Here is a 25,834-nt window from a genome sequence, read left to right on the forward strand (position 1 = left end):
TCAGATTATGTTCACAGAGCTTCTGGACCGAGGGGCGTCTGTTTCTTCACTGTCCCTTCCCTCCTAAATGTCTGAGCTGGGGCTGGGGCTCTGTGGGACCCTGGGAGAGTCAGCCAGGCACTGGGGGTGGCACGGGCAGGGCTGGCGCCTGGGCCCAGGGTGGGCCTCCTGGGCATCTGCTCCCTCCTCCGCATGCTGGCCCTGCAGCCGACGCAGCGTGTGTGTGTGTGTGTGTGTGTGTGTGTGTGTGTGTGTGTGTGTTCCAGCTGGAAGGATGGGGAAGATTAAGAGGGAGAGAGGGGAAAACCCAGAGCTCTTTATTGTGAAACGAGCACTGCAGCCGCTCTGAGACAAGCCCGGGTGGCTCAGGGTCCAGCTTCTCCTTCCCAGGCTGAAAGTCCTGCCCAGTATCCCTTCCAGGGTTGATGGATTGCTCTCCAGTTGATGGAAGATGCTATCTTTTCAAAGCTTTCCTGTCCTTTTAATGTATTTTATATACATTAGTAATTTTTCACGAATTCCATATGCGTGTCGGTGTATTAGAGATTGTCTGGTTAGGATGGACACAGTTTTCTGACTTTGGAGGTTAGATTAAAAGAATTCTGGTCCACCTATTTCGAGAGGGGTGATTTTCTCCCTTGGCCAGCCTGTAGCCCTGGTGGCCCGTGGGGAGCCTGGTGCTGTCTTCTGCTGGGGCTTCCTGCGCTCTAAGGGGGAACCTCAGTGACAGGGCTCTAAGTTGCTCCCAGAGTACCTGTGCCTTCCTAATCCCCAGGGCAAACCTGTGGGACAGGTTCCGTGTCCTCCTGTAGGGGCGGAGTAATTGTATTACATTCTGCTTCCTGACTCAGACCCTGTTGGTGGGAGGCAGGGATGTCTTGTGGAAAGAAGATAGTTTTCTGAGTCCAAGAGATGAGTTGGCTTCCTTTGAATAAGCTTCTTCACCTCACTTTTCAGAATCTGTTTCCTCATCCATAAGATGATTTGCACGTGGAAATGTTTGTATGAGGATTAAATCAGATAACAGCTATGTGTGGGTTAGCAGAGTGCCTGGTGTATAGTAGGCACTCAGAGAAAAGGAGCTGTGATTCTGATTTCCGTTATTATTTTCTTTATATGAAAAGTTGATATGTGTCATGTAAACAGGATTTTACAACAGTCCTGAGAGCTGTGTGATTTAAAAGCTGTTGACATTCCGATCTGCACCTGTACTGACGGCAATATTTCTCCAAAAGCACAGTGAAAGCTCCTGTGGTTGGAGCTGGGATCTGATGATCTGTATGGTTCTAAAAAAGCAGTTTGTGCAGCCGGGACCATGCATCGACATAGTTCTGACTGCTGCCCACTTTGACCTTGTCTCCTCTACCCTTCTGTTTCCACTTCCCTGTCTTTAAAAAAATTAACATCCAAGGCAATCAAGCTGCCCAGTTGATGTAGGATCAGGACAGGAAGGCTGGTGGGTATGACGTGTGGAAGGTGGTCTTACTGCTGTCAGACACAGGTCTGGGGTAGCTTGAGGTCCTATGGTCTGATGAGTCTACCATGGCCATTTTCTTTACGTTAGGCCCACCTGAGACAGGTGGCCTCTCCCTCCTATCAGGAGGGACTGTAAACAGAATGAGTTTACAGTAAGAGTCAAGGGACCAGAAGGTCCCCGTCACACACACACTCTGCCTTCTTACTCTGTCCAATTGCTCACTGTGATTTTGCCAGGAGATAACCTAAGAACACAGGACTAAGCAATCACTGGAATGTCAACTTCTAGTTCTACCACGAGATAGCAGGGTGGCCTGTGGCCTTCCTTGAGCAGTGTTCTCTGTGGGCATTTGATTCTTGATTAGCCTCAGGTAGAATGGATGGCTGGGTGGAGAAGGCAGGTGGGTACTGGGTCACCCAGGTAAATTAAAGTTAAACAGGATTTTACAAACGTGGGGTGGAAGAGAGAGGAATGAGAGCTCAGCTGGCAGGAGGACCAGGGTCACCAGTGGGATGTCTGGCTTTCTTGAGTGACCAAGTACAGATAGAAAAGCTTCTAGAATGCTGTGGAACTCACTTACTGCTCTGAGGAGGTAAGAAGGAAATGGGACCAAATACAAGGCTTGTTTCTGGAAGATGTGGGTCTTGGGAACTCCTCTTTGTGCATCTGTTAATGGGAGTAATGGATACACAAAACCACCCAGTCCATCATGCTTCCAAGCTGACTCCTCCAAGTCTGGTTTCCCTTGATGGCTTTCCCAGTGGTCCCATCACTTCTGCTGCCTGCTAGACTTTCCATCACACCTTTGTAGCTCATGCTGCACTTGACTGGAGGAAATCAAGTCAAGGATATCATGGTGACAGTTGAAGGGATACAGGAATAATACAGTTAGTGCACAGACTCTTTAAAAAGACACTATTTTTTGCTTAATAGAGAAATTTTTCTAAGTTTTTCAAAATTTTTCAAAGTTTGTTAAGAGACATTTTAAAAATACTTATTTATTTATTTAGATGGAGTCTCACTTTGTCACCCAAGCCAGAGTGCAGTGGCATGATCTTTGCTCACTGCAACCTTCGCCTCCCGGGTTCAGGCGATTCTGTGGCCTCAGCCTCCTGAGTAGCTGGGACTCCAGATGTGCACCACCACACCCAGCTAATTTTTGTATTTTTAGTAGAGATGGGGTTTCACCATGTTGGCCAGGCTGGTCCTGACCTCAAGAGGTCTGCCCGCCTTGGCCTCCCAAAGTACTGGGATTACAGGCGTGCCTCACGGTGCTTAGCCCTGTTAAGAGACATTTAAAAAGATAAAAATAAACGGAGAGAAAGCCATGTTTGTGGATAGGAAGACAATGTCACAAACATGTTGGACTCTCCCAATTTCATCTGTGTACTTAATTTAGTTCCAGTCAAAATGCCAGCAGATTATTTTGTGGAACTTGATAAGCTGATTCAAAGTTTATATAATAAAATAAAAATTCTGAGTAACCAGTATACAACTACCAGAAATGAGGACTTACCACAAAGGTAGAAAATTCAGCAAACTTGAACTGGTACAAGGACAGATAAATTGACCAATGAACAGATGAAAGTGCAGAACAGACCAGCACATGCTTGGAGCTCTTGTGCCAGACAAAACAGCCCAGGTCAGTAAGGGAAAGAGGAGCTGCCTCATAAATAGAACTGAGGTTTGCCAGCTAGAAAAGTTCAATGGATCCCTTTTATAACACATGCCAACATCAGTTCCAGATGGACCAAGGATGTCAATGTCAAATACATTCTTAGTAGAAAACCTGGGTGCATACGTTTTTCTGTTTTTTTTTTCTTCCTGTCTTCTGCTCTTCTGTTTCTCTTTTCCTGCCTTACTGTGGATTTATTTATCATTTAGGGGAAACTCTGTCTTTATTTATTGATAGTATTTTTGAGTATATCCCTTCCTGTAGTTTTTTTAGTCCTTGCCCTTGGTATATACGTAACCTGTCATTATTTATGGCTACTTGTATTGTTTTATCACTTGGAGTATAGCATATAAATCTTACTTCAATTTAAGTTTCTTCACCCTTCCCATTTTTAAAGTACGATTGTTGTAAGTATCTTATCCATTTATGGTGAGTACCACATGTGATGATGTCTGCTTGTTTCTCCAACTATCAAAAGTGACTTAAAAAAACTCATGAGAGGAATGAACTTTAATACTAACCCTTACTTTGACTCATTTGAACATTCTTCTTTCCTTTTGGAAGTTCCGAATCTTATGGTTTTCATTCTGTTTAGAAAATTTCCTTTGGCCATTCCCTGCCAGGACATTTGCAAACAACAAAACTTCTTAGTTTTCCTTCATCTCTGGATTTCTTTATTTTTCCTTCATTCCTGAAGGGTATTTCTGCAGGATCTAGAATTCACAGTTGACAGTTCTTTTCTTTAATTACCGGAAGCATGTGCCCACTTCTTTCTGGCCTCTTTGGTTTGGGTCTCTTTCGAAGAACTGAAGATAGGTGGATTCTCAGAGAAGCTGTCATTTTAAATGACACTAAGATAGAGAAAACAGTGCCAGGTAAATCATGATGCACTGTGGGTGAAGAGAGGTATGCACAGATTTCAGAAATGTAGCTCCGTGAGAAAAGGCAACTGGGGACTGGGCACATGAGGGCCTCGAGGAGCGGTACCTCCAGCCCTAGAATGGCTACATGGTCGGCCCAGGGTGTGCAGAGCTGCAGGTGGGCTGGAGACGGGGTGCATGCAATGAGTCCTCAGCAGGGGACCCCTTCCTGCCGGCCTCCTACGTAGGAAGCCCCGGTAATGTGATAGTGAATGAGACACAGCCTCACCTCTGAGGCACCCAGACACGGTTCCAGCAGAGTGTGCTACTAGCCATGTGCTAGGTAGAGCAGGGTCCGTGGCCACTGAGGGCCGCCATATGAGGGAATCAGGGAGCAGACTGCTCTTGAGTGCTTTAGAGGGCTTCATGCCCTGGGTAGGGCTTTTGTGATTCTGTGGGCTCTCCAGTCCTTTGAGCTTGAGCGTCGCACTCGACTCGTGGTAAATATCATCAGCAACTTAGTTAGAATATTTAGCCACTCCCCTCAGTTTTATGTTTGTCATATACAGGCTTTCACAAACCATTTTCTTTTTTCTTTTTCTAATCATAACATTCCATTCCTAGGATAGGTTTGTTAGTTTTCATTTCACTGGGTTGTTTTTTTGATTTTTGTTTGTTTGTTTGTTTGTATTTTTGAGACAGAGTCTCACTCTGTTGCCCAGGCTGGAGTGCAGTGGCGTGATCTTGGCTCACTGCAACCTCCGCCTCCCAGGTTCAAGCGATTCTCCTTCTTCATCCTCCTGAGTAGCTGAGACTACAGGAGTGCGCCACCATGCCCGGCTAATTTTTGTATTTTTAGTAGAGACGGGGTTTCATCATGTTGTTCATGCTGGTCTCGAACTCCTGACGTCATGATCTGCCTGCCTCAGTCTCCCAAAGTGCTGGGATTACAGGAGTGAGCCACTGCACCCGGCCTTCACTGGGTTGCTTTTTTTTTTTTTTTTTTCCCTGTTCTATTTCATTCTCACGTGCTTTCCCATTGGTTTGTGGTTTTGCTTTTGCATCAGTTTCCTTCTGTAGGTTGAGGCTATGTAATATACCAAGACCCTGGTCCTGGGACTGAGGGATCAGTTCTGAGGGATGTTTGGTGCTTCTACAGTTCTTTAGCCTTTAATCTTTCTGTAGAATGCCAATGAGACTCCTCCTTCTAGGACAGCTGGGAGGGTGAGGAAGTCCTCAGTGAATGTTGGTCATCAGGAAAACCTTGGTGGATGATGGGCAGGAGGGAAGCTTCAGCAGTAGGTCCCCCTCCCTGAACTGCTGGTTAGAGAGAGGCTTGGGTGCTGTAGAGAAGGAGGTCTTTTATACAGTGCTGTGCATTCTAAGTGGCTGGTCTTTGGGGAAAGAAGACAATGTAGAGTTAAAATCAGGACAATTTGGTGTATTTGAGCGAAGGTCTTTCTGATCTCCCAAGTGTTTGTTCCCTCCTTCCCCTCAGAGCAAAAATGGTTATTTCTTAAGTTTATTTCCTATGAGACAGGAGTAATTGTGGGCAGAGGGTCTGATGAGAGCTTCAAGCATTGCCCAGTTCTGTCCCAGGACAGCCCTCTTGGAGAGAAAACCACCTGTGGCAGAGACTATGGATTGCTGTAAATTATCTTATTAATTGGAACATCACTTGTTATATTGGAGCAATTTTAGCACGTTCAAAGCTTTGCTGGAAGGCCCTCCAAATGCCGATACAACCTGCTGGCATTTCAACAGCGCTGGTGGCCTTTGTATTCGTGAGGTTTGGACTCAGTGGAATGGAGCTGGGCTCAATAGCACCTTCAGGGTCCAGAAGCCAGTGACATGGTGCATGACCGTGGAGATGCTGCCCATGAAGAACATAGAGCCGGCCTGAAGGAGAATGGCACCACCAAAAACCAGCAGGTTGAGAATGAGACCCTTGCATCAGCAAAGTGAGTAGCCTACCCATTGGGCATGGTACGAATCAGAAACCTTAGTGAAACAAAACACAAAGAGGAACGCAGTAAGGATTTGGAAAGCTGAAATGTGCCCCACTCAGAGCCTCGGCAGCTTGCTCCAGAAGCCGCTGGACTGGAAGTGAGGAGAATCGGGACCAAGAAGGAAGGCAGGTGAAGCCGCATCATCCGCCACCTCTGGCTGACTCAGGGCCCCATGAGATGCAGGTTTTCTGGCACAATTGGCTCTCCTGGAGTCCTGCCTCAGGCTGGTCAGAATTCCCATGCTCCAAGAGTTGAAAGGGACACAGTAGAAAGTCTGTGTGGTCTCCTCAAAAGCCACATGCCTCATGTCAGTTTTCATTTCTTTCTCGTCGCGATGGACCTTTGGAGTGCTTGCCAGGGACCAGGCCCTGCTGTGAGCACCTTTCATGCCTTAACTTGGCAGATTCCCTGAGAACTCTGAAGTAGGGCCTGTGTCACTCTCCTGCCATTTACAGAGAGGCTGCATCTCCCCAAACCATACACCTCGTGTGAGGCTGAACTGTGACTCCCTGCACTCCCTGCACATTCCTATGCTGAATGAAGCCTTAACCAGAACCCCAGGATGTGACTGTTTGGAGAAAGGGCCTTTACAGTGGTGACTGGTGAAAGTGGTCCCTTAGGGTGAGCCCTTATCCAATGTGACTGGTGTCCCTGTAGAAGGGGGGCGATCAGGACGCAGACACACAGAGGGAAGACCATGTGAGGACACAGGGAGAAGACGGCCATCTGTGCACCGAGGAGAGAAGCCTCGGGAGAAACCGGCCCTGCCAATGCCTTGATCTTAGACTTCCAGCTGCTAGACTGGGAGGGGATAAATTTCTGTTGGTTCAGCCACTGTGTGGTGTCTGTTATAGCAGCCCAAGCTGACTAATACTCCCAGTTCGTGGAACACCAGGATTCCTCTTAACTTGCAGAGCTGTGGACAGAGTGAAAAGGAATGAAGTCGTGCTAATGAGCTAGAGGTGGGAAACCCAAGAATCGCGTTTGAGTCCTGCGCCAGCTGGGTGATGTGTGTGTTTTCCTCGGCCTCCTCACAGGTGTGGATAGACAAGAGTGCACACCTTTAGGAGTTGTTCCGAGGGTCAAGTAAGCCCCCTGAGCACCACACAGGTAGTCACTATTAGTAAAATAGTGATAATTTGTGAAGATAACTTACGTTTTCTGAACAAAGATAAAATGCATTCTGAGTCTCTGTTTATATTTACTGCAATGAGAATACATCTTCTTGTTAACTGAGTGAAGGGTTTAACTGAAGCTAAGGTTTCGAATTCTTACCTAACACAGGGTTCCCAATGTTGCCTTCCTCATTGCTCACAGGATGCTTTAGAAATACTGGGCACAGCACTACCTGGTTAGGGATCTGGCTAGAGTCTGACCAGTGATATTCTCTCAAAAGCAGTAGTCTTCCAGTTTCAGACACTACATGAGAAACCCCCATTAGCTGCCTGTGCTCCCTGGCACATGGGCTGGGGGGCATGAGCGATGCAGATGCCCCGAGTGCCACAGGGGTTCTTAGAGAGGCTGGTTCTCTAAGGCTATCTTTGATTCTACTCAGGTCCATTGAAATCTGCCACACTGAATAAGGTTTTCAAGTCATGGTAAGAGACTTCTGAGATTACAGGGGAGGTTTTTCCCCCTGGGCCTTATGTGATTTAGACTTCCATGGTGCAGTCATTGATATAGTTTGGATATTTATCTCCTGCATAGGGGCAGATACTTCATGAAGGTTTGGTGCTGTCCTCATGTTAACGAGTGAGTTCTCACTGTTAGTTCACATGAGAACTGATTGTCAAAAAGAGCCTAGCACCTCCCCTCCTCTCTCTGTCTCTCTCCCACTCTCTCTCTCTCTCGCCTTCCTCTCGCCATGTGATGCCAGCTTCCCTTCACAAGTCCAGTGGGAGTGGAAGTAGACAGGAGTGCACCGGCATGGGGTGGTTAGGCCAGGGTGAGGATGTGCAGAGTGCACATCAATGAGAGCTTCCTGAGGCCCTCACCAGGTGCAGATGCTTCTTCTACAGCCTTCAGAACCGTCAGCCCAATAAACTTCTCTTTAAAATAAATTGCCCAACCTCGGGGGTTCCTATATAGTAGTGCACATGTACTCAGACAGTGGTTGTAGGACAGAGTGATGATCCTGGACCAGTACTCCTTGGGGCTTCATCTGTCAAGCCACCAGGCTAAAGTGACCTTTCCTTAGAAGGGCTGTGGCAAAGTTCAGCACGTGTCATCTGTGTCCCATGTGCCGTTTCTAGTGGAAAGCCAGATTCTCTGGGAATTCTGCCTGAAAACAGAAAACATCAAGACTTCCTGTCCTGTGGACCAGTCCAGTTATGAGACTGGAATTATTCTGCAGGCTAAAGATTTGGAACCAGGCATCTTAGGTACAGCCTCTTCATCGGCATAGACCCTGGCCGGTATCATCTTGAGCAGCCTGAACCTTTCTCTGACCACTGTCCACTCCCGTGTGGACGTGGTGTATGCGTTATGGTAACCTCCACTCTCCATCATGATAATCAGCCCAGGGCGCTCAAAGCCACTTATGCGGGTTCTCTCTCTGCTTGTGAAGGGCAAATACTTCCTGTTTGTGGGTTTTTGTTTTTGTTTTGTTTTGGTTCAGCATAAGGAAGGCTTCCCTGAGGAGGGTCAAATGGCTTTTTTCTTTTCTGATGCTGCTTTGCATACCCTCACCCTGGCCTGACCGCCCTGTGCTGGTGCGTTCCTGTCTATCTCCACTCCCACTGGACTGGAAGCAGCTTTGAGGCAAGGATCTTGTGTCACTGAGTCCGTTTCCTGTTGCAAGTAACCAGTCCCAACTCAAGTTGGCTAAAGGAAAAAGAAAGGAGAAAATGTAACTGTTCGCAGAGTCGAAGGGTGAAAGCTATCGAGTGTCCAGGGACAGGTGAATGGATAAACAAAATGTGATCTATGCATGCAGTGGAATATTACTCAACCTTTAAAAGGAAGGACATTCTGACATGCGCTACAACATGGAAGAACTTCAGGGACATTGTGTTTATTGAAGTAAGTCAGTCACAAGAAGACAAAGAGTCATTGAATTCATACATACAGAAAGTGGGATGGTGGGGACTGGGGTGGAGGATAGGAAATTATTTCAATGGGGACAGAGTTTTAGTTTTGTAAGATTATAAAGTTCTGGAGATGGTGGTGGTGGTTGTATGAAAAAGTGAATGTACTTGATGCTACGACACTGTACACTTAAAAATGGTTAAGATGGTAAATTCTGTTATGTATGTCTTATCACAATTTGAAAAACACAATGAAACTCACTGAGCAGCTGTGAGTGGCTGTGGTCTCAGATTTGGTTTCAGGAGGACTCCTTGGTTACTCGGGGGGTGGGTCTCTCTCTCTCTGTCTCTCTCACACATTTCTTTCCAGCGGCTCCCTAAGCCCTGATTTTCTCAGCTGTGTGTTGGCTCTGTCTGCAGGCTTGCTGTGGTCTCTAGGCAGCCTCAGTAGCTCTACCTCAGTGTCATCTTTCTTTAAAGTCTAGAAGGAAGGAAGTCGTTTGTTTTCTTGAGAGCTCAAACCAAAGCACATTTTTTACAACTCCCATCCCTTGTAGGTTGCTAAGGGACTGTGTGTCCCTGGAGGAACTGGCCTCACTTAGTGCATCCCAAGTGTAAAAACTGCTTTGGAAACACTCACTATGAAGAAAAACCCTGTTTTCACTGTTTCAACATTAGAATTCTCTACACAACACCAACTAAATTGAGAAATGTGTTTTCTTTCCAGTCTGATCAAAACCTTGAATATAAATGGGACATCTTCAAAGAGTAAGAGAAAATAGAGCTCCAATTGTAATGAACTATTGCTTCTACATTTTCTACTTCCTTTTGTGTTGTTGCTTAAAAGGAAGACTGTGGCATAGTCTTTTTTGAAGGGGATAATTCCAATTGTGGATGAGAATGTCATAAAAGGGTCACCCGGCTTTTAGTGGACAGGATTCCCATTTCGGCCCTGGCTGGTGCAATTCTGGCTTCACTGTGGGAAGAAGAACCTTGCTTCCTTTAAAAAGACAGAAAGAGTTTATCCTTTTGAGAGCATTTCTCATATTTTCTGAAATCAGTTGACCTTAAGCTATAGAACAAATTTTGTATTATTTGTATTATGTTGACATCAGGATTTTAAAAAGAAAAGGTTAAACACCAAGAAAGTACATATTTATTCATTTGTGGATTTTTCATCATTTTTGTTTGTAGAGTATCTGTAGGACTTTGATTCTCATCAGAAACCATGAAAATGCTTTTTCAGTGTATTGGGATTGTCACTAATTAATTCTCACATCTGGCTGCCTGCCATCTTCTCTTTGCTTTCAAGAAGGTTGGTTAAATGGCCTGATTGTTCATAGACAAAAAACAGAAGAATTATAGGATAAGGACTTTTTTTTTTTTTTTTTTTGAGATGGAGTCTTGCTCTGTTGCCCAGGCTGGAGTGCAATACCATGATCTCGGCTCACTGCAACCTCCATCTCCCGGGTTCAAGTGATTTCTGGCTAAGTTTTGTATTTTTAATAGAGACGGTGTTTCACCATGTTGGCCAGGCTGGTCTCAAACTCCTGACCTCAAGTGATCCACCCGCCTCGGCCTCCGAAAGTAAAGATAAGGACTTAAAAAAAACAAAACAAAACAAAACAAACAAAAAAAACCCTAATCTCTACTGAGGTAACTCCAACACAAAGTCTTGCTTTTCTAAATTAGAATTTAAAAATTCTTAGCTAAATAAACCCTAGAAATCGTCTAATTTGATCCCAATTGAAGTGAGTCTGTAAATGAAGATCCTGAGGACCCCAGGGGTTGACAGTGTGCCCGGCACCCCATAGTTTATGGCAGAAGAGCTCAGGCTAGAACTTGGAGATCTGAGATCTGAGCTGTCTTCCGGCAGCAGTCCCAGTTGCCCACCTAGAAATGTAATGGAAGAAGGATACGAGAGATTTGATGTTCCATTTTTTTTAGAACTCTCTCAAATAATGGAAAAAGAAACTTTCTATTTAACTGCATAATAATCCCGGGATGTGACTAGGAGGGAGGAAAGAATGGAGATAGATAAATAGATAGATATTCTCACTCACTTCGGAAAGTTTATTGTGAATATGCCTATGTATTTATGGACCAAAGATTGAGACTGCATTTTTAGGTAGTTAACATAACTCAAGTTTCTTCACTTGGATAGGAGACTATAATATTGACCTCAGCTAAATTTATTTTATTTTTCGTTAAAGGTGACATAAAACATTCAAAGGCAATTTGTAGTTATTAACTAATTGATGTATGAGTGAATAATTTTTATGCCTTATCAGGAACACAGGAAATTAGGAACACAGGAAAATGTTGATTTTGTTTTTAATGTCACATGTCCTGATTTTTTGCTAAGTAAGTTATGGTTCCTGCATCTATGATAAGAGTCACACCCTAAGGATGAAATTTGATGTTTGGATCCCTCATGAAAGTTTAATATGTTTGACAACTCCTTACACATTTAGGTTGCAGGTCTTTGGCCTGGCTTTAAGGCTTCGGAAGAGGGAGCCAGTGGCCCTGCCTGAGCCCTGTGGCTTTCTTTTCTTCCTGTTAACTTATATGTCATGTAAATAGTGGCCATTGGAGAATGAGTGGTATCCAGCTTCCCACAGAAGCCTGGATGAGAGCGTAAAAATAGATCGTTTGGAAAAGGGCCCATGACCCTCTGTCACCCTTGTTCTGGGTAAAGGAAATGAAGGAAGTGGAAGCCGAGAGGAGAGGAGCATAGACATTCCTGAGGTCCCAGAAGGATGGGCACGTGCCTCCCAAGTTCTAGCCCAGCCCCCGGGGCTGCCCCACAGCAGCAGCCTTCCTGGCCACCTCACCCCCGCAGGGCACCAGGGACACCAGCTGCTTAGGCAGAATACCAGAAAGTGAGATGAATGTTGTTTCCACACACTAACGGTATTATGCCTCCTGCTCCGGGTCTGAGCAGCAAAGGGAAAATGTGAGAATATTGTGGGAATGAAGGGCAGAAGGAGGCCGAGCCAGCAGCGTGCCTGGAACTAAAAGGAGCATCTGTTCAGGGCCCAAGATGGTTTCTGGTTGGCAGGGGTGTGCTGGCGTGCACACGGTCTAAACAGCATCCCTGTGTGGCCTCTGGAGCCTCCCCCACTGTGGAAACACATCTTCGTAAGGGAGGGGTGCATGGCCTCAGTAAGGCGGCTTTTGCCTTAGAAGAAGTTGGCCTGCCCCGGAAAACCCTCCATGTAGTTGCTTTGAAGGACAATTATGCTCACTGTGGTGTCCTTATGTCTCCAACTCTGAAGCAGAGAGACGGGCTACCAGAGGCACAGGGCTGTGGAAGGCCTCCCTGCCACATTCTCGCTCTGCTAGGAACAGCGGGGTTAATGCCTCCACAGATGCCCCTGTGCAAGACGGTGCAAATCCCATCTGCTCCTCACCCTGTCATCCCCACCCTGGGCCACCTCCTGGGCTCTTGTGGGTGCAGAGCTGAGGATACAGGCACCTGATCCCCCCACAACAAGGAGCTCAGCCCACGTCCTGTCCTCGTTTTTAACATTGCTAAAAATGTTCATGGTAGTTTAACCGTGAACATCAAATGTACAAGTTAAACAACAACAACAGTTCTGCCTGTCCTTACGCTGAGCACGTTTCTAGAAATGAAGTGAACTCATGCAAAAGGGTTTGCAGTAGGTAGATCATCCTCACTTGACTGGCGCCTTTGACTAAGGTTTTTGGTGCACTTCCCCCAGTCCTGCCGGCTCCTGTTCTGTGTTTGCTAGATGCCCAGCAGGGATAATGCAGAGGAGCACTTAGAAAGGGACCCAGGCTCCCACTGTCTCACTCTCCTCTCTCGTTAAGCATGGGCACATCTTGAGGAGCTGTGCAGACCTAAGGGAAGTGGAGAGGGTAGGTGCTGAGCACAGCACCTGCAGGGTGTGCAGACCTCAGGGAAGTGGAGAGGGTAGGTGCTGAGCACAGTGCCTGCAGGGTGTGCAGACCTCAGGGAAGTGGAGAGGGTAGGTGCTGAGCACAGCGCCTGCAGGGTGTAGGTTCTGTGTAAAGTGTAGCTGCTGTCAGCATCTTCTTTACTGTCTGCCATCCCGGTCACTGAAACTAGTAGTGACTCCACTGACCTGAAGATGTGACCCTCACCCAACTTATCTGGGAATGCCAAGGCCCATCTAATAAGTGGATTAATTGCTGTGACATTGAGCTGTGTGGCACTCTGTTAGTTGACTTGCATCTCTGAGCACGGGCAAGGACCAAGGACCTGCAGGAGAAATGGCCCAGGAAGCCCAAGTCTCCCTGTGCTGAAGTCCTTGGGATAAACATGGAATCTGATGCTTTGAGCAGCCGCTTCTCCAAAGAAAGGGTTAAGTCCTGTCACCCGGTCAGGAACTGGTCTGACAGAGGGAACTACACAGCCAGGGTGCCCCAGAGTTGGTGCTAATTGAATGATAAACAAAGCCACTTTCATGGGAAGTGCTGGGCTTGCTGTTTTCTGGGACAAGCACTGTGATAACAGGAACAAAGTGGATTTTATTTTCCTTCAGCCTCTTCTCATTTGGTGAAATTCCCAGGCGCCATAGGAGTGCATTGAGGGCTTCTGAGTCATGGCATGGGGTCTTCTAGAGCCTTGAGGCACGGGGACCGTTAACAGGGATGTGAAGCACCAGATATTGCCCCTGTGGCTTTGTGGGGACCACTAAGAGCAATGTCAGTCATAGAAACAGGTACTGTGTGCTGTGCTGCGTTATGTGCTCCTCTCTTGTATGACTCTTTGAAAGCTCAACCAACCAACCATAAGGTGGGCATATTAAATTTGATTAATTAACATTTTTTTTATTCCAAAGTTCCGTGCTGCTCCTTGGCATGAGACCCTAGGAACTGATCAACCAACCGTCCACCTACTCCTCCCAACCAGACCCCTGAGCAGTATTTCCACGTCATGCTCTGAACTTCTCCCTCTAACCTCTAAGCCTTTACTAGTTCATTCATTAATTCATAATGTGAATGACCTGGAGCTCCTACGGGTGCCGGCCCAGTGCTGGGGATACAGAGGTGAATGGCAGGGGTGGCCCCTGCCCCATAAGCAAAGAACCCATGAGGTGGTTGTGTCAGATGCCACCCATCCTTCCCAAAGGGCATCCATCAAATGCCACTTGCTCCAGGAAGCCTTCAGACGAAGCTCCCTCCAGATTAAGCAAGTCTCCCTGTGGGTCCTCCTGCAGCTCAAAAGCTGTACCTCACATGCTCCTCCATGCAGTAGTAATTTGCACATGGTCTCATCTAGCTGACACAAGCAGGACACGCAGGCACTCCCTGTTTTGCTTTTGTTTCTCTCTTCCGTTCTCCCGCTGGTCTAGGCCATGTTAGTGGAAAACTGGTGCCCAGTAAAGACATTTTATTTTTTTTAATTTTTATTTTTTGAGATGGAGTTTTGCTGTCTCGCCCAGGCTGGAGTGCAGTGGCACGATCTCAGCTCACTGCAACCTCTGCCTCCCAGGTTCAAGCGATTCTCCTGCCTTAGCCTCCTGAGTAGCTGGGATTACAGGCATGCACCACCATACCCAGCTAATTTTTGTATTTTTAGAAGAGACGGGGTTTCACCATGTTGGCCAGGATGGTCTTGAACTTCTGACCTCAGTTGATCCCCCTGCCTCGCCTCCCAAAGTGCTGGGATTATAGGCATGACCCACCTCACCCAGCCCCAGTAAAGACATTTTAAATGGAAAAGAAATACAGATAAACATAAATGGAGATAAGTAATCTTAGTACTGGGAATAGAAGTGAGGGTGCAGAGGGATGATTTTAAACCCCATGCATCTTTGTTTTTCTATCCCAGCTTTCATAGAAAGAAATAATAAATTCACCAAACACTTATTTTAGAACATTTCCTGTGGGCCATACTGGGAGGAGGGGCAGTCAGTCACATAACTGCATCTGTTCTACGGATTTACAGGTTAGTCATAGCAGGAGACATGCACATGCATTCATGACACAGACTGAGCATTTGCTAGGCCTGGCCTTCAGATGGTCATGATATTTACAGTTGGGTGCAACAGACACACCATTCCCAAGGATCTTATAGTATGTTCATACAAACAAAACATTAGTACTGGGCTTTTCTGTAATGGAAACATTATTAAATGTTGAACACATCTGTGCAAAAATTGGTGTCCCATCCTTTCCCCCAAAATGGACAAGGCACTGTGTTTCAGACTTTGTATTTGATTTTCAGAAGTTTTACTATTAAGTGCTTGTGTTTAGTTTTCTTTTTATTTATCCTCCTTAAGTTTTTTGTTTGTTTGTTTTGTTTTTTAACTTGTGGTTTGATTTCTTGAGTCTTTTGGGAAATTCTCAGTATGTTTATTTTCCAATATTGCCTCTGCCTCATTCAATTTCTCCACCACTTCTTGGACTTCAATTATACATATGTTAGAATTTTTAAGAATCATATCTCATGTCTCACCGTCTTTTGTGTATTTCTTATTCTTGTTCCTCTTTGTGTTTCAGACTGCATATTTTCTTCCTATTTTTCTCCCAGTTCACTCACAATTTCTTCTGCTGTGTTTAGTCTGCTGATAAAATCATGAACTGAATGCTTAATTTCATTTATTTTGTTTTAGAGTTCTAGATTTTCTGTTTGCATATATACATATATGTGTGTGTGTGTGTGTACATATATATGTTCTAGAGTACATGTGCACAATGTGCAAGTTTGTTACATATGTATACATGTGCCATGTTGGTGTGATGCACCCATTAACTCTCCACTTACATTAGGTATTTCTTTTAATGCTATCCCTCCCCACTCCCCGCAGAATGGCGATCATTAAAAAGTCAGGAAACAATAGGTGCTGGAGAGGATGCGGAGAAATAGGAACACTTTTACACTGTTGGTGGGAGTGTAAACTAGTTCAACCATTATTGAAGACAGTCAGGTGATTCCTCAAGGATCTAGAACTAGAAATACCATTTGACCCAGTGATCCCATTACTGCGTATATACCCAAAGGACTATAGATCATGCTACTATAAAGACACATGTACACGTATGCTTATTGCAGCACTATTCACAACAGCAAAGACTTGGAACCAACCCAAATTTCCATCAATGATAGACTGGATTAAGGAAATGTGGCACATATACACCATGAAATACTATGCAGCCATAAAAAAGGGATGAGCTCATGTCCTTTGTAGGGACATGGATGAAGCTGGAAACCATCATTCTGAGCAAACTATTGCAAGGACAGAAAACCAAACACAGGGCGGGGAACATTATTTGATTATTCTTAATGGACTTCAGTTCTTTGATGAAATTCTCATTGCTTCTGGTTTTTTAAACATTCTGTTCAGTTATTTTAATATCTGTGGCTTTTAACATCAATTTTTGAACCAGCTGTGGGTGTTTTTTCTGTGTGTGGGGTGGTGACAGTCTCGGTTTTCATTTGTCATGTTTCCTGCCATTGATGATCAGTTTTTTAAAATTAAATATTTGATACTGTATTTTTAAAGTACAAAGTCAGGCTCTGGGTGGGGGAGGCATGTTCTTCAGAGAAGATATAATTTTTCTTACAGGCTACTTAGTCAGATCCAGTCATGGTCCTCTTGTTTCTAGTTTGTAGCCCTTCAGGGGTCTTACCTTGAAACCTTGTGGTGTTTGCAAAGGCCCCTCTTCCTAGGTACATCTTGAACTGCTGTTTTTGGTTACTTAGCATCTGCTAAGACACTGCCACAATCCCTGCTGATCTTTTTAGCTTCATAGCAGCTGGCTTTGTCTTGGTTACTGGGCATTGGGCCCTGCACCTCTGCCACTTAGGACTCAGAAATGCCTTGAGGGGAAACGTGCTCAGAGTGTTTGACTCTGTCTCTGCAGTCCTCATTTTTCTGAGACCTTGGCACTTCCAGAACTGGCTGCCTCGGTAGCTCTGAACTCAAAACTTTATCTCCCCAGAACAGTGTGATAACCATTGCTAGTTTGCGTGTGGCCCCTATACCACATGCATCCAAATGGGTCAATGTCTGAGAAGGAAAAATGGCCATGGATGGCCTGCTCCCTTCCCTGGAGGTTTTGGCCCAGTGAGCCCTGGCTGCCTTGGGAGATCTGAATGGGTTCAAACTATTGTTGTTAGTATTTTGTGTAGCTTTCGTAATTGTCCTCAGTGGAAGTGTAATTCCTGCATTGTAGCTGAAAATTAACGTGCTCTTTGTAGTACTGGCTTTGAGCTGTTGCAGCTGATGTGGCAATCTTTGATAGATAAGGGTTTACAGAATGAGTTGTAGGGAAAACAGCATCATTTGGAAATCTCTAAATTTCAATACCCTCTCCAGGAGATGAATAATATGGACTTTTTTTCTACGTTAATGTTCTCTTACAATCCTCACTTGTTTTGAAACAGAAAACAAAATGACCGGTATTTCTAATAATATTATTTTACTGACTGTGGTAGATTTATCCATTTCTTGAAGCCTGGTTTAAAAAAAGAAAAAAAAAGGCAAGGTGTTTTAAATATCCAGAAATAATGCAGCTACTGGGCGAGAGGATTGTGCCTGGGCTCAGGCATGGGACACAAGCAGGTTTGCATTCTGGCCCACCTGCGAGGGCGGCCTCTGCGCCCCATGGTGTGGCCTGTGCAGCAGCGAGGTTGACCTGGAAAGCACCAGCATGGGTTTCTGCCCTCATAGCGCTCAATGTCGATGGCCCAGTTACCAGCTGGGGACCAAAGGAAGGTGGGGGACACCTAGGCCGCCCGGCTGCTGCAGGGCCTGCACTTATGGTCTTTATGGGGAGAAGTCGCCTGCTGGTTTGCAGAGGAAAGGCCATGCTGATTCTAAAGTGAGGTGCAGCCTAGATCATGGGGTGGAGAGGGGGACCCCCCTTTGTGGGGGACGGGGCTGGAAGGACCAGCCCAGGGGGCCCAATGTGTGTCTCCCCACATGACTGAAGGGATGCCAGTGCTGACCAGCTCGTGGTAATGGGCTGGACACTGTGTGGCGGACTGAGTTAGGTCACTTTATTTTTGGGAACAGTGATGGGCGAGAATAAACCCATGCTTGGGGTCACAGGGCTGGCCGCCTCCTCCAGCCTATTACGGGTAGTGATGTCATGTTCAGTATGGCCATGGATGATAGAAAGTCTCAAAGTCAACACTGTTTCTTGTGGAACATGCAAAAGTGGCAGAGATTATGACTTCTCCAGTCCTACAACTGAGGTCTCTCTGCTTTCTGTGTTCCCGCTACAGAACCACGAGGCTGCCCTGAGACGCTCAGTCACACTGTGGGGATGTCAGAGAGCCCCATCGGACCCAAATCCATGATGCTCCGGGCCGACGCGCCCTCAACGCCCTCCTTTCAGCAGGCTTTTGCTTCTTCCTGCACCGTTTCCAGCAACAGCCCCGGGCAGAGGAGAGAGGGGTAAGAAGATGGATCTTTAAACTTGGCACAACCTCCCCAAAGACACAGAATGCTGAGAGGCGTGTGGGACCAGTGGGGGCTTGCTCTTCAGAGAAGCTGAAGCTAGACCAGGCAGGGATTGGCCTGAAGATGGGGCGGGGCAGGGGACCAGGGCTGTGTGGTGACATATGAAAAAATATAGGGACATACAGGAAATAGAGGAAAAATCAGTCTTAGAAGGATTCTGGTTAACAGAAAGACCGGGGGGTGGGAGGGGGTGGGTATTAACAGGGAAAAATGGCCTATTTCTGCTTCAGAAAGATACTGCCCCTGAGGAAATTCATATGTGAGACCATTCCTCTTGCTCAGAATAGGAATAAGTTTCTGTATGCTTTTTTGTATGGACACATAGCTCCCTATTTAACTTTTTAAATTCTACCTCCGTTCTCCTTAAAATAAAAGAGGAGCCCTCATCTAAGGACATTATACATAGACTCTGTACCCATGAGTGTTCCATTGTTAGTGAAATATGTGTGTCACGTGGTGTGGTTTTAGCTGTCTTTCCATACTCATAAGTGGGTGGTAATTTCCAGTAGTCTTTGTCGTATCCGTTAATCAGCTGGTTCATCTAGCAAGCATGGATCGAGGACTGATGGTGTGTCTGGCAGATAAAGGACATGGGGCAGAAGGATTATGCTGCGAGGAGGAGGGGACCTGCAGTGAACCAGTGGCCCCACTGCAGGGGATGAATGTGGGTGGCATCCCTGCCTAGTGCTGTGGGACAAGACGGGAGGGCATTTCTACTCCCGAGGGCACATGTGTATGTGGCCGTAGGTGCTGGGCAAGGGCTGGGAAAAGGCTTCCCAATGGGTACACAGCTGAGCTGCGTGTTAAAGGAAGAAAGGGCCTTGACCCGGTGAAGATGCAGGAGGGAATGCGCAGGAGGGAAGGCGCAGGGGCCGAGGGAGCAGCATCTGTGCATGTGGAGGCCTTCGTGGGGTGGCTCCCCTGGGTGCCCTCATGCGGGCTGCAGCATCTGGGCATGAAGTGGGGGCTTGAAAGGCAGGCAGCATGAGCTCAGAGAGGGCCTTAGTGTACATAGTTTGGAAAATCCCTCCTGTGCTGCCTGGAGGGCCTCAGCACCCACTTCCCCATCCCTGTCTTCCCATGTGGGTGACGCTTGCTGTTCTTTAGGTGTCTCTTTGTACCTTACGTGCTGTCTTGGTCGGCTTGTCTTTTGGATAGCTCCTCTTCTGCAGAACGCCAGTGGGTGGAGAGCAGCCCCAAGCCCACGGTCTCCCTGCTGGGGAGCGGCCGGCCCACCGGAAGTCCCCTCAGTGCTGAGTTATCCGGTACCAGGAAGGACTCCCCAGTGCTGTCCTGCTTCCCGCCGTCAGAGCTCCAGGCTTCTTTCCACAGCCATGAGCTGTCCCTAGCAGAGCCACCGGACTCCCTGGCGCCCCCCAGCAGCCAGACCTTCCTGGGCTTCGGCGCCGCCCCAGTGGGAAGTGGCCTTCCGCCCGAGGAGGACCTGGGGGCCTTGCTGGCCAATTCTCATGGAGCATCACCGACCCCTGGCATCCCGCTGACAGCTACAGGGGCTGCCGACAATGGCTTCCTGTCCCACAACTTTCTCACGGTGGCGCCTGGACACAGCAGCCACCACAGTCCAGGCCTGCAGGGCCAGGGCGTGACCCTGCCCGGGCAGCCGCCCCTCCCTGAGAAGAAGCGGGCCTCGGAGGGGGATCGTTCTTTGGGCTCAGTCTCCCCTTCCTCCAGTGGCTTCTCCAGCCCACACAGCGGGAGCACCATCAGTATCCCCTTCCCGAATGTCCTTCCGGACTTTTCCAAGGCTTCAGAGGTGGCCTCACCTCTGCCAGGTAGGTGTGTTTGCAGCGGGTGGGAGGGCCCCTCTGTCCATTCACTCAGGAAGGGAAGGGTTCAGACCTGCAGCTGAGCTGGCACATCTCTAGTGCTGGGCCGGGCACCTGGAGAGAAAATCCAGAGCCGTTGGGGTACTTTTCCATTTTCCTGGTCCAAAGCCAAGCGCTGGCCCAGGCTTCTCATTCACTCTTCTTGGCTTCTGTGTTTGGCCACCTTGGATTCCTTCCAGTTGTAGAAAGTGCAGACATCTGCAGTGGTTCTATTTTCCGTTTCACTTGGGAACATGGCTTTTTGTAAATAACAAATTCCTTGTCAAATTAAATGAATTCATCCTAAACGCAATTATGAAATATTTCAAGTGTATAAGAAGCAATGTGGTCTATGGGTTAAACAACACCAACTTTGCCCTCTGTTTCCTTGCTGCCTTCCTATGTATTCTTAAAAATATATTGGAAAGGCCCAATCCAAGCATCCTGTAGTGTTGTTTTGTGTTATAAAGCTGTCACTGCCTCATCTATCTCAGTCATTTCAAAGGCAGGGTTCCCTTTCCTTAGAACATCCCTCGCTTGCTTGCCCTTGCCATGGGATTTGGACTTCTGGGATCACAGCAGATGAGAGGTTGCAGGAAGAAAAGTGTCCATCATGGTCACTGTTTTTAAATTTTGCTTTACAGATAGTCCAGGTGATAAACTTGTGATTGTGAAATTTGTTCAAGACACTTCCAAGTTCTGGTACAAGGCGGATATTTCAAGAGAACAAGGTACGTGGGGAGGATGAGGGCCTCCCTGGGCATCTGCCATCCTGCCTGCTTCGCTGCCTTGTGTGAGGATGGGCCCCGCGGTGGGAACATCACGCAGCCGTGGCCTTGTTATGGATTGAGTTCGAGCAGGGCCCACACATTATTCCATGCCTCCTGGGGAAATGCTACAAACTTTACGTTTTTATAGGGAAACACTCACTACTAATGAGAGAGTTGGTGAGGAATGGGCCCCAGCCATGAGCATTCCAGCGTGTAGGGTGTAATTTCTGGCTGCTTGCACCAGCCAGTGGCTTACCAGTGATGCCAGCCCACAACTGCTGACTGTAAGGAGGAGACACACTCTCCTGCATCTCCATGAAACCACAGAGGACAGGGTGAGGAAGCAGGAGAGACACCCTGCTCTGAGAAGTCAGGGACTCTGTGTGTTCGTGAACACCTATATAAGCACTTAATAATGAGACCCGGTTGTGGACTTAACCGCATGCCTCACACACAAACCAGGCAGAGCATCTCTCTGCTTGTTATAGTGTCAGGCATTCTTTTTTAAATTTGAAATCGTTAATGTTAATTTTTGAGCAATAAATATTTGAATGTTTTGAGCATTACTTTTTACCGGAGCATGAATAGAAGAGATGTGGGAGAGGAAGGTTAGCAAGCTCTTCTGGGCAGTCTTACTTGGAGGCAGCCCCCGGGCAATGAGCAGAATTCACAGGGTGCTTCCCTTGGCTGTGGAATGGATGCGTGTCTCAGCTGAGTGTACCTTCCTCTGGATACCTCATTTTGGCAGTGCATAGAGTTTGGATATACCTCAGAAGAGATGGTGTGTGACTGGCACGGCAGGGCGGGGCCATGGCTCCAGTGCCTGGAAGACAGAGTCAGGATTCCTAGGGACCAAAGTGAATCCCAGTGGTCTCCTGGTGGTGGCTGGAGTGAGAGAGGGAATGGGTTGGTTTAAGGTGGTGAGAAATGACAAGCTGCCCGCAGTCAGCAGGAGACCCACTTGGCTCCTCTGTGCCTCTTTATCTCAACTTCAGAAGAAAATAAAGCTCTCTCCTTATGAAGATGCCTCAGGAATGCCTAGAGATGAGTAGTTGAGTGGCAGAAAAATAGCACTGTCCAGCTCTCCACTGAAATTCTGCTATTCAGTTATGTAGATGATAGAAATGGTAAGAATGTGCATCTCTTCTGATCTCAAAGAAGCGATTGTCATTTTAAGTGGAAGAGAGAGAAAAAAAGCCCGTGGCCTGGAAAGACCTTCATTTCCCTGAATTGGCCTTTGTGAAATGCTGCCCACCATGGCCGAGGGCCCCTCTGCGGCCGGATGCTGTGTGCCTGTTGCCACCACCAAGGCCCTGCTTGTGTCTCAAGAATCCCGATGACTGTGGCCCCCAGTGCCTCGGCACCTCCTCCAGCTGGCCAGACTCAGAGGTGCCTATCCAGCACCATGGCTTAGGAGATTCTGCACGGACCCTTCCACTCTATTGGCGCCATCTTCTAGAGCAGGGCGATGTGTGGGGCTGGATGCCCCCTCCTCTTATCGTGCAATGTCATTGTAGCAGAGGGATCTGAAACAGACAGATTTGGGTTGGAGCGCACTGCTGGCTTAACTCAGCAGGGTAGCGAGGTTCGAGCCTGCCGTGGGGGGTTGCTGTGAGTGGTGCCATGTGGAAGGTACCTGCCCTTGCTGGCGCCTGGTAGATGCAGGATAAGTGGATGTGGATGTGCAGTACGTGTAGGGGCTGCTGTTGGCATGTGCCTGGTCTTCAGCACACATTGTAGAAGGTTTGCTGGGAGGACCGCATCTCAGGATGGCCAACATGTGCATTGAGTGTTAGTTTTTCCAGCTGTGCTCTAAAAGGATAACCTCCATTTTCTACATATTTTATATAGAAGACACCTGTGCAGACGAACCTTCTACTGCCTGTGTCAGAGTCTCCAAACAGCAGAAGGCTGCCCATGGGTGTCATTTATTTGGGTTTTAACTGTCAGATGTGCCTTTTTCTAGAAAAGCTGCAATGACATTTCAGGGTGATGCAGGAGGGAAAAAAACACCCAGATAGCCTCTTTGGGAGTGCAATTTGTCACATACTTAATTCCTTAAGGTTTCCTAAAGCTAACATAAAAATGCCTCAGGAGGATAAGAGGACCTTAATGTAAAATCAAAATTAAGTACTACCGTCCCAGTTGTACTTCTGGGGTGTTGCTTCTCCAGATGCTGTGAAATTACTCGTTGCAGGGTGAGACAGTGTGAGATGGTGAGAGTAGACTCGCTTGCCTCCCCTCTCCCCACCCCCATCTGCCAGTACCAGGGTGGAGCACGCGGCTACCGTGTGCAGTGTGTGGACGCTCATTTTTACAACTTCAGCACACCAGGCTCCTCAGCCCACTTTTGTTTGGAAAAACAACAGATCTAAAATTCTCCTCTTATTCCCATTGCCAGCGCAGGAGAGCACAGCCCCTTCGCACTCTTGCAGCCTGGCAGCTGGGGCTTCCCTCCCGGCCTGAGGAGAACTGGGCGGAGCAAAGCCTGCGTTCCCTCCACTGCCATCCACATGTGCCTAAGGTCTCAGTCCTGTAAGGCTTCTACACTTTATTTACCACAGGGAAGTAAAACCATGACTTACAAAGAGAAAAGCTCTGAGGTATATCACAGTTGAAACAAAATGTAAGCAATTTTTTGTCCTACTTAGGAAAAACAAAAAAAGTAGGCCTGGCACAGTGACTCACTCCTGTAATCCCAGCACTTAGGGAGGCTGAGGTGGGAGGATCACTTGAGCCCTGGAGTTTAAGACCAGCCTGGGCAACACAGTGAGACTGTCTCTACCAAAAATCTAAAAAAATTAGCTGGATGTGGTGGTGCACACTTGTAGTCCCAGCTACTCAGGAAGCTGAGGTGGGAGGATCGCTTGAGCCCAGGAGGTTGAGGCTGCGGTGAGCTATGATTGCGTCACTGCACTTCAGTCTGGGCAACAGAGCGAGAGAGACTGTCTCAAAAAAATAAAAATTAAAAATTGAAAAAAAGTAATGCACGTTTAGCCCTCAAGTTTATAGACTATGCTGTGAGAAAACATGCACCAGAATTCAGGGTTTATTCCCATGACCCTGCTCCAGGAGGTTGCCCCCCTCCCAGCCCTGGGTCCCTTGCGTGGGCGGCTACAGGCCTGGCTGGAGCTACCAGCAGTCTCGGGCATGCACGGTGAGCCTGCCTGTGTTTTCCTGCCCATCCGTCCCCCTGCGTGCAGTTTAGAAGCTCCTGCTTCATCCCCAGGGGCGTGTTGAGCTCCTCCCCCGTGACCTCATCCTGTACACAGGGCCACAGTGCAGAGCATTGACTAATGTGTAAAAGAAACCATTTGTTTCATCCTATGGCCAGACAGATTCCCTGGCTGTGGGTCCGGGCAGGCCTGGGGGCACGTGAGGGGCCTCTCTGGGAGAGCGCCATGGAGGTATTTACTGAGGCATGCCGGGGGCATCCCACCGCTTATTGGTTCATGTTCTGTGCCCTGATCACTTCCAGACAGAGCCTTTGGCATTCCAGAAAGGCAGCATTTCCATGGCTGTGATTATAATCTTATACTCTAAATCCCCAGTTTTCCCCCTTTTGTAAAATAAACAGTAAATGCCTAGAAAAGAAATTCTGAGATATAGTCTAGTTATCAGGGAACACTCTGGCCTGTCTGAGCAGCATCAAGTTGAGGTTACTGTTGCCCTAACCTACTCCCTCTTCTTCCCATGTCATGAAGTGGGAAATGCCAGATTTTGGCCATTAAGGGGAGAGATTTTTTGAAGCAATGATTATGATTAGCTGAATGCCTACCAGCCTCACCAGGGAACCTGGGGGACCCACTGTGTGAGGCCCTGGATTGGCGGGCACATGGAGAACGTGTCCTCAGCCCCACCCAGGCTGGGCTCATTGGCCACATCAGCCATGGAGCCATGGGGTAGAGGGCCACTTCAGGCCAGGTTTTTGTTACTTTCTTGGTGAATCTTGGAATTTGTATCAAATTTTCAGTAACATTTTGGGTATGCCCTTTCTATCATCAGAAAGTGTAATTAGAAACTTCTTTCCTGGCCGGGTGCAGTGGCTCACACCTGTAATCCCAGCACTTTGGGAGGCCGAGGCGGGTGGATCACGAGGTCAGGAGATCGAGACCATCCTGGTTAACGTGGTGAAACCCCGTCTCTACTAAAAATACAAAAAATTAGCCGGACGTGGCCGGCGCCTGTAGTCCCAGCTACTTGGGAGGCTGAGGCAGGAGAAATCGCTTGAACCCAGGAGGTGGAGGTTGCAGTGAGCCGAGACCACGCCACTGCACTCCAGCCTGGGCAACAGAACAAGACTCCGTCTGAAAAAAAACCCAAAAAAACAAAAAAAACCTTCTTTCCTTTTATGCTGTTGGAAGAGTCCATGTTCTAAAACCTTTAAGAAAAATGCCACAGGATGCAATGTCCAAGCAGCGGCAGGTGTGCTGCAACAGCTGCCCTCCCACTGCCTGTCTCTCCCCTTTGTGTATGTTTGGACCTGGTCTTGTTACTTACTCAGCGTAAGCCTCGGTTTCCTGGGCTCTCAGGTGGGGACCATCATTTGGACATCACAGGTGTTGTGAGATTAACAAAAATCCTGTGTTTTTCCATGGGCAGCCCACGGGACAGTGCCCGGCACCTCAGTCTTAACTAAAGACGGGGATGTTCCTGTCCCTTCTGCCTCCTCAACAGGCAGGCCCACCCTTGAAACATACATGATACCACAGAGACCTCCCTGAGGGCCC

General features: G+C 47.5%; 1 protein-coding gene across 37 annotated transcripts in view; it reads left to right on the plus strand.

Moving 5' to 3' along the window:
* TNS3 (tensin 3) overlaps positions 1-25,834 on the plus strand; it is a 308,803-nt gene that overhangs the window by 261,734 nt on the left and 21,235 nt on the right. For all 37 annotated transcript variants that reach the window (XM_015133583.3, XM_077996802.1, XM_077996781.1 and 34 more), the window contains 3 exons: positions 18,271-18,442; positions 19,667-20,301; positions 20,979-21,065. In XM_015133583.3, coding sequence (XP_014989069.2) covers positions 18,271-18,442; positions 19,667-20,301; positions 20,979-21,065 — 894 coding nt within the window. The remainder of the gene's footprint in view (positions 1-18,270; positions 18,443-19,666; positions 20,302-20,978; positions 21,066-25,834) is intronic.

The sequence above is a fragment of the Macaca mulatta genome, chromosome 3 (assembly GCF_049350105.2).
Source record: "Macaca mulatta isolate MMU2019108-1 chromosome 3, T2T-MMU8v2.0, whole genome shotgun sequence".
Lineage (NCBI taxonomy): Eukaryota > Metazoa > Chordata > Mammalia > Primates > Cercopithecidae > Macaca > Macaca mulatta.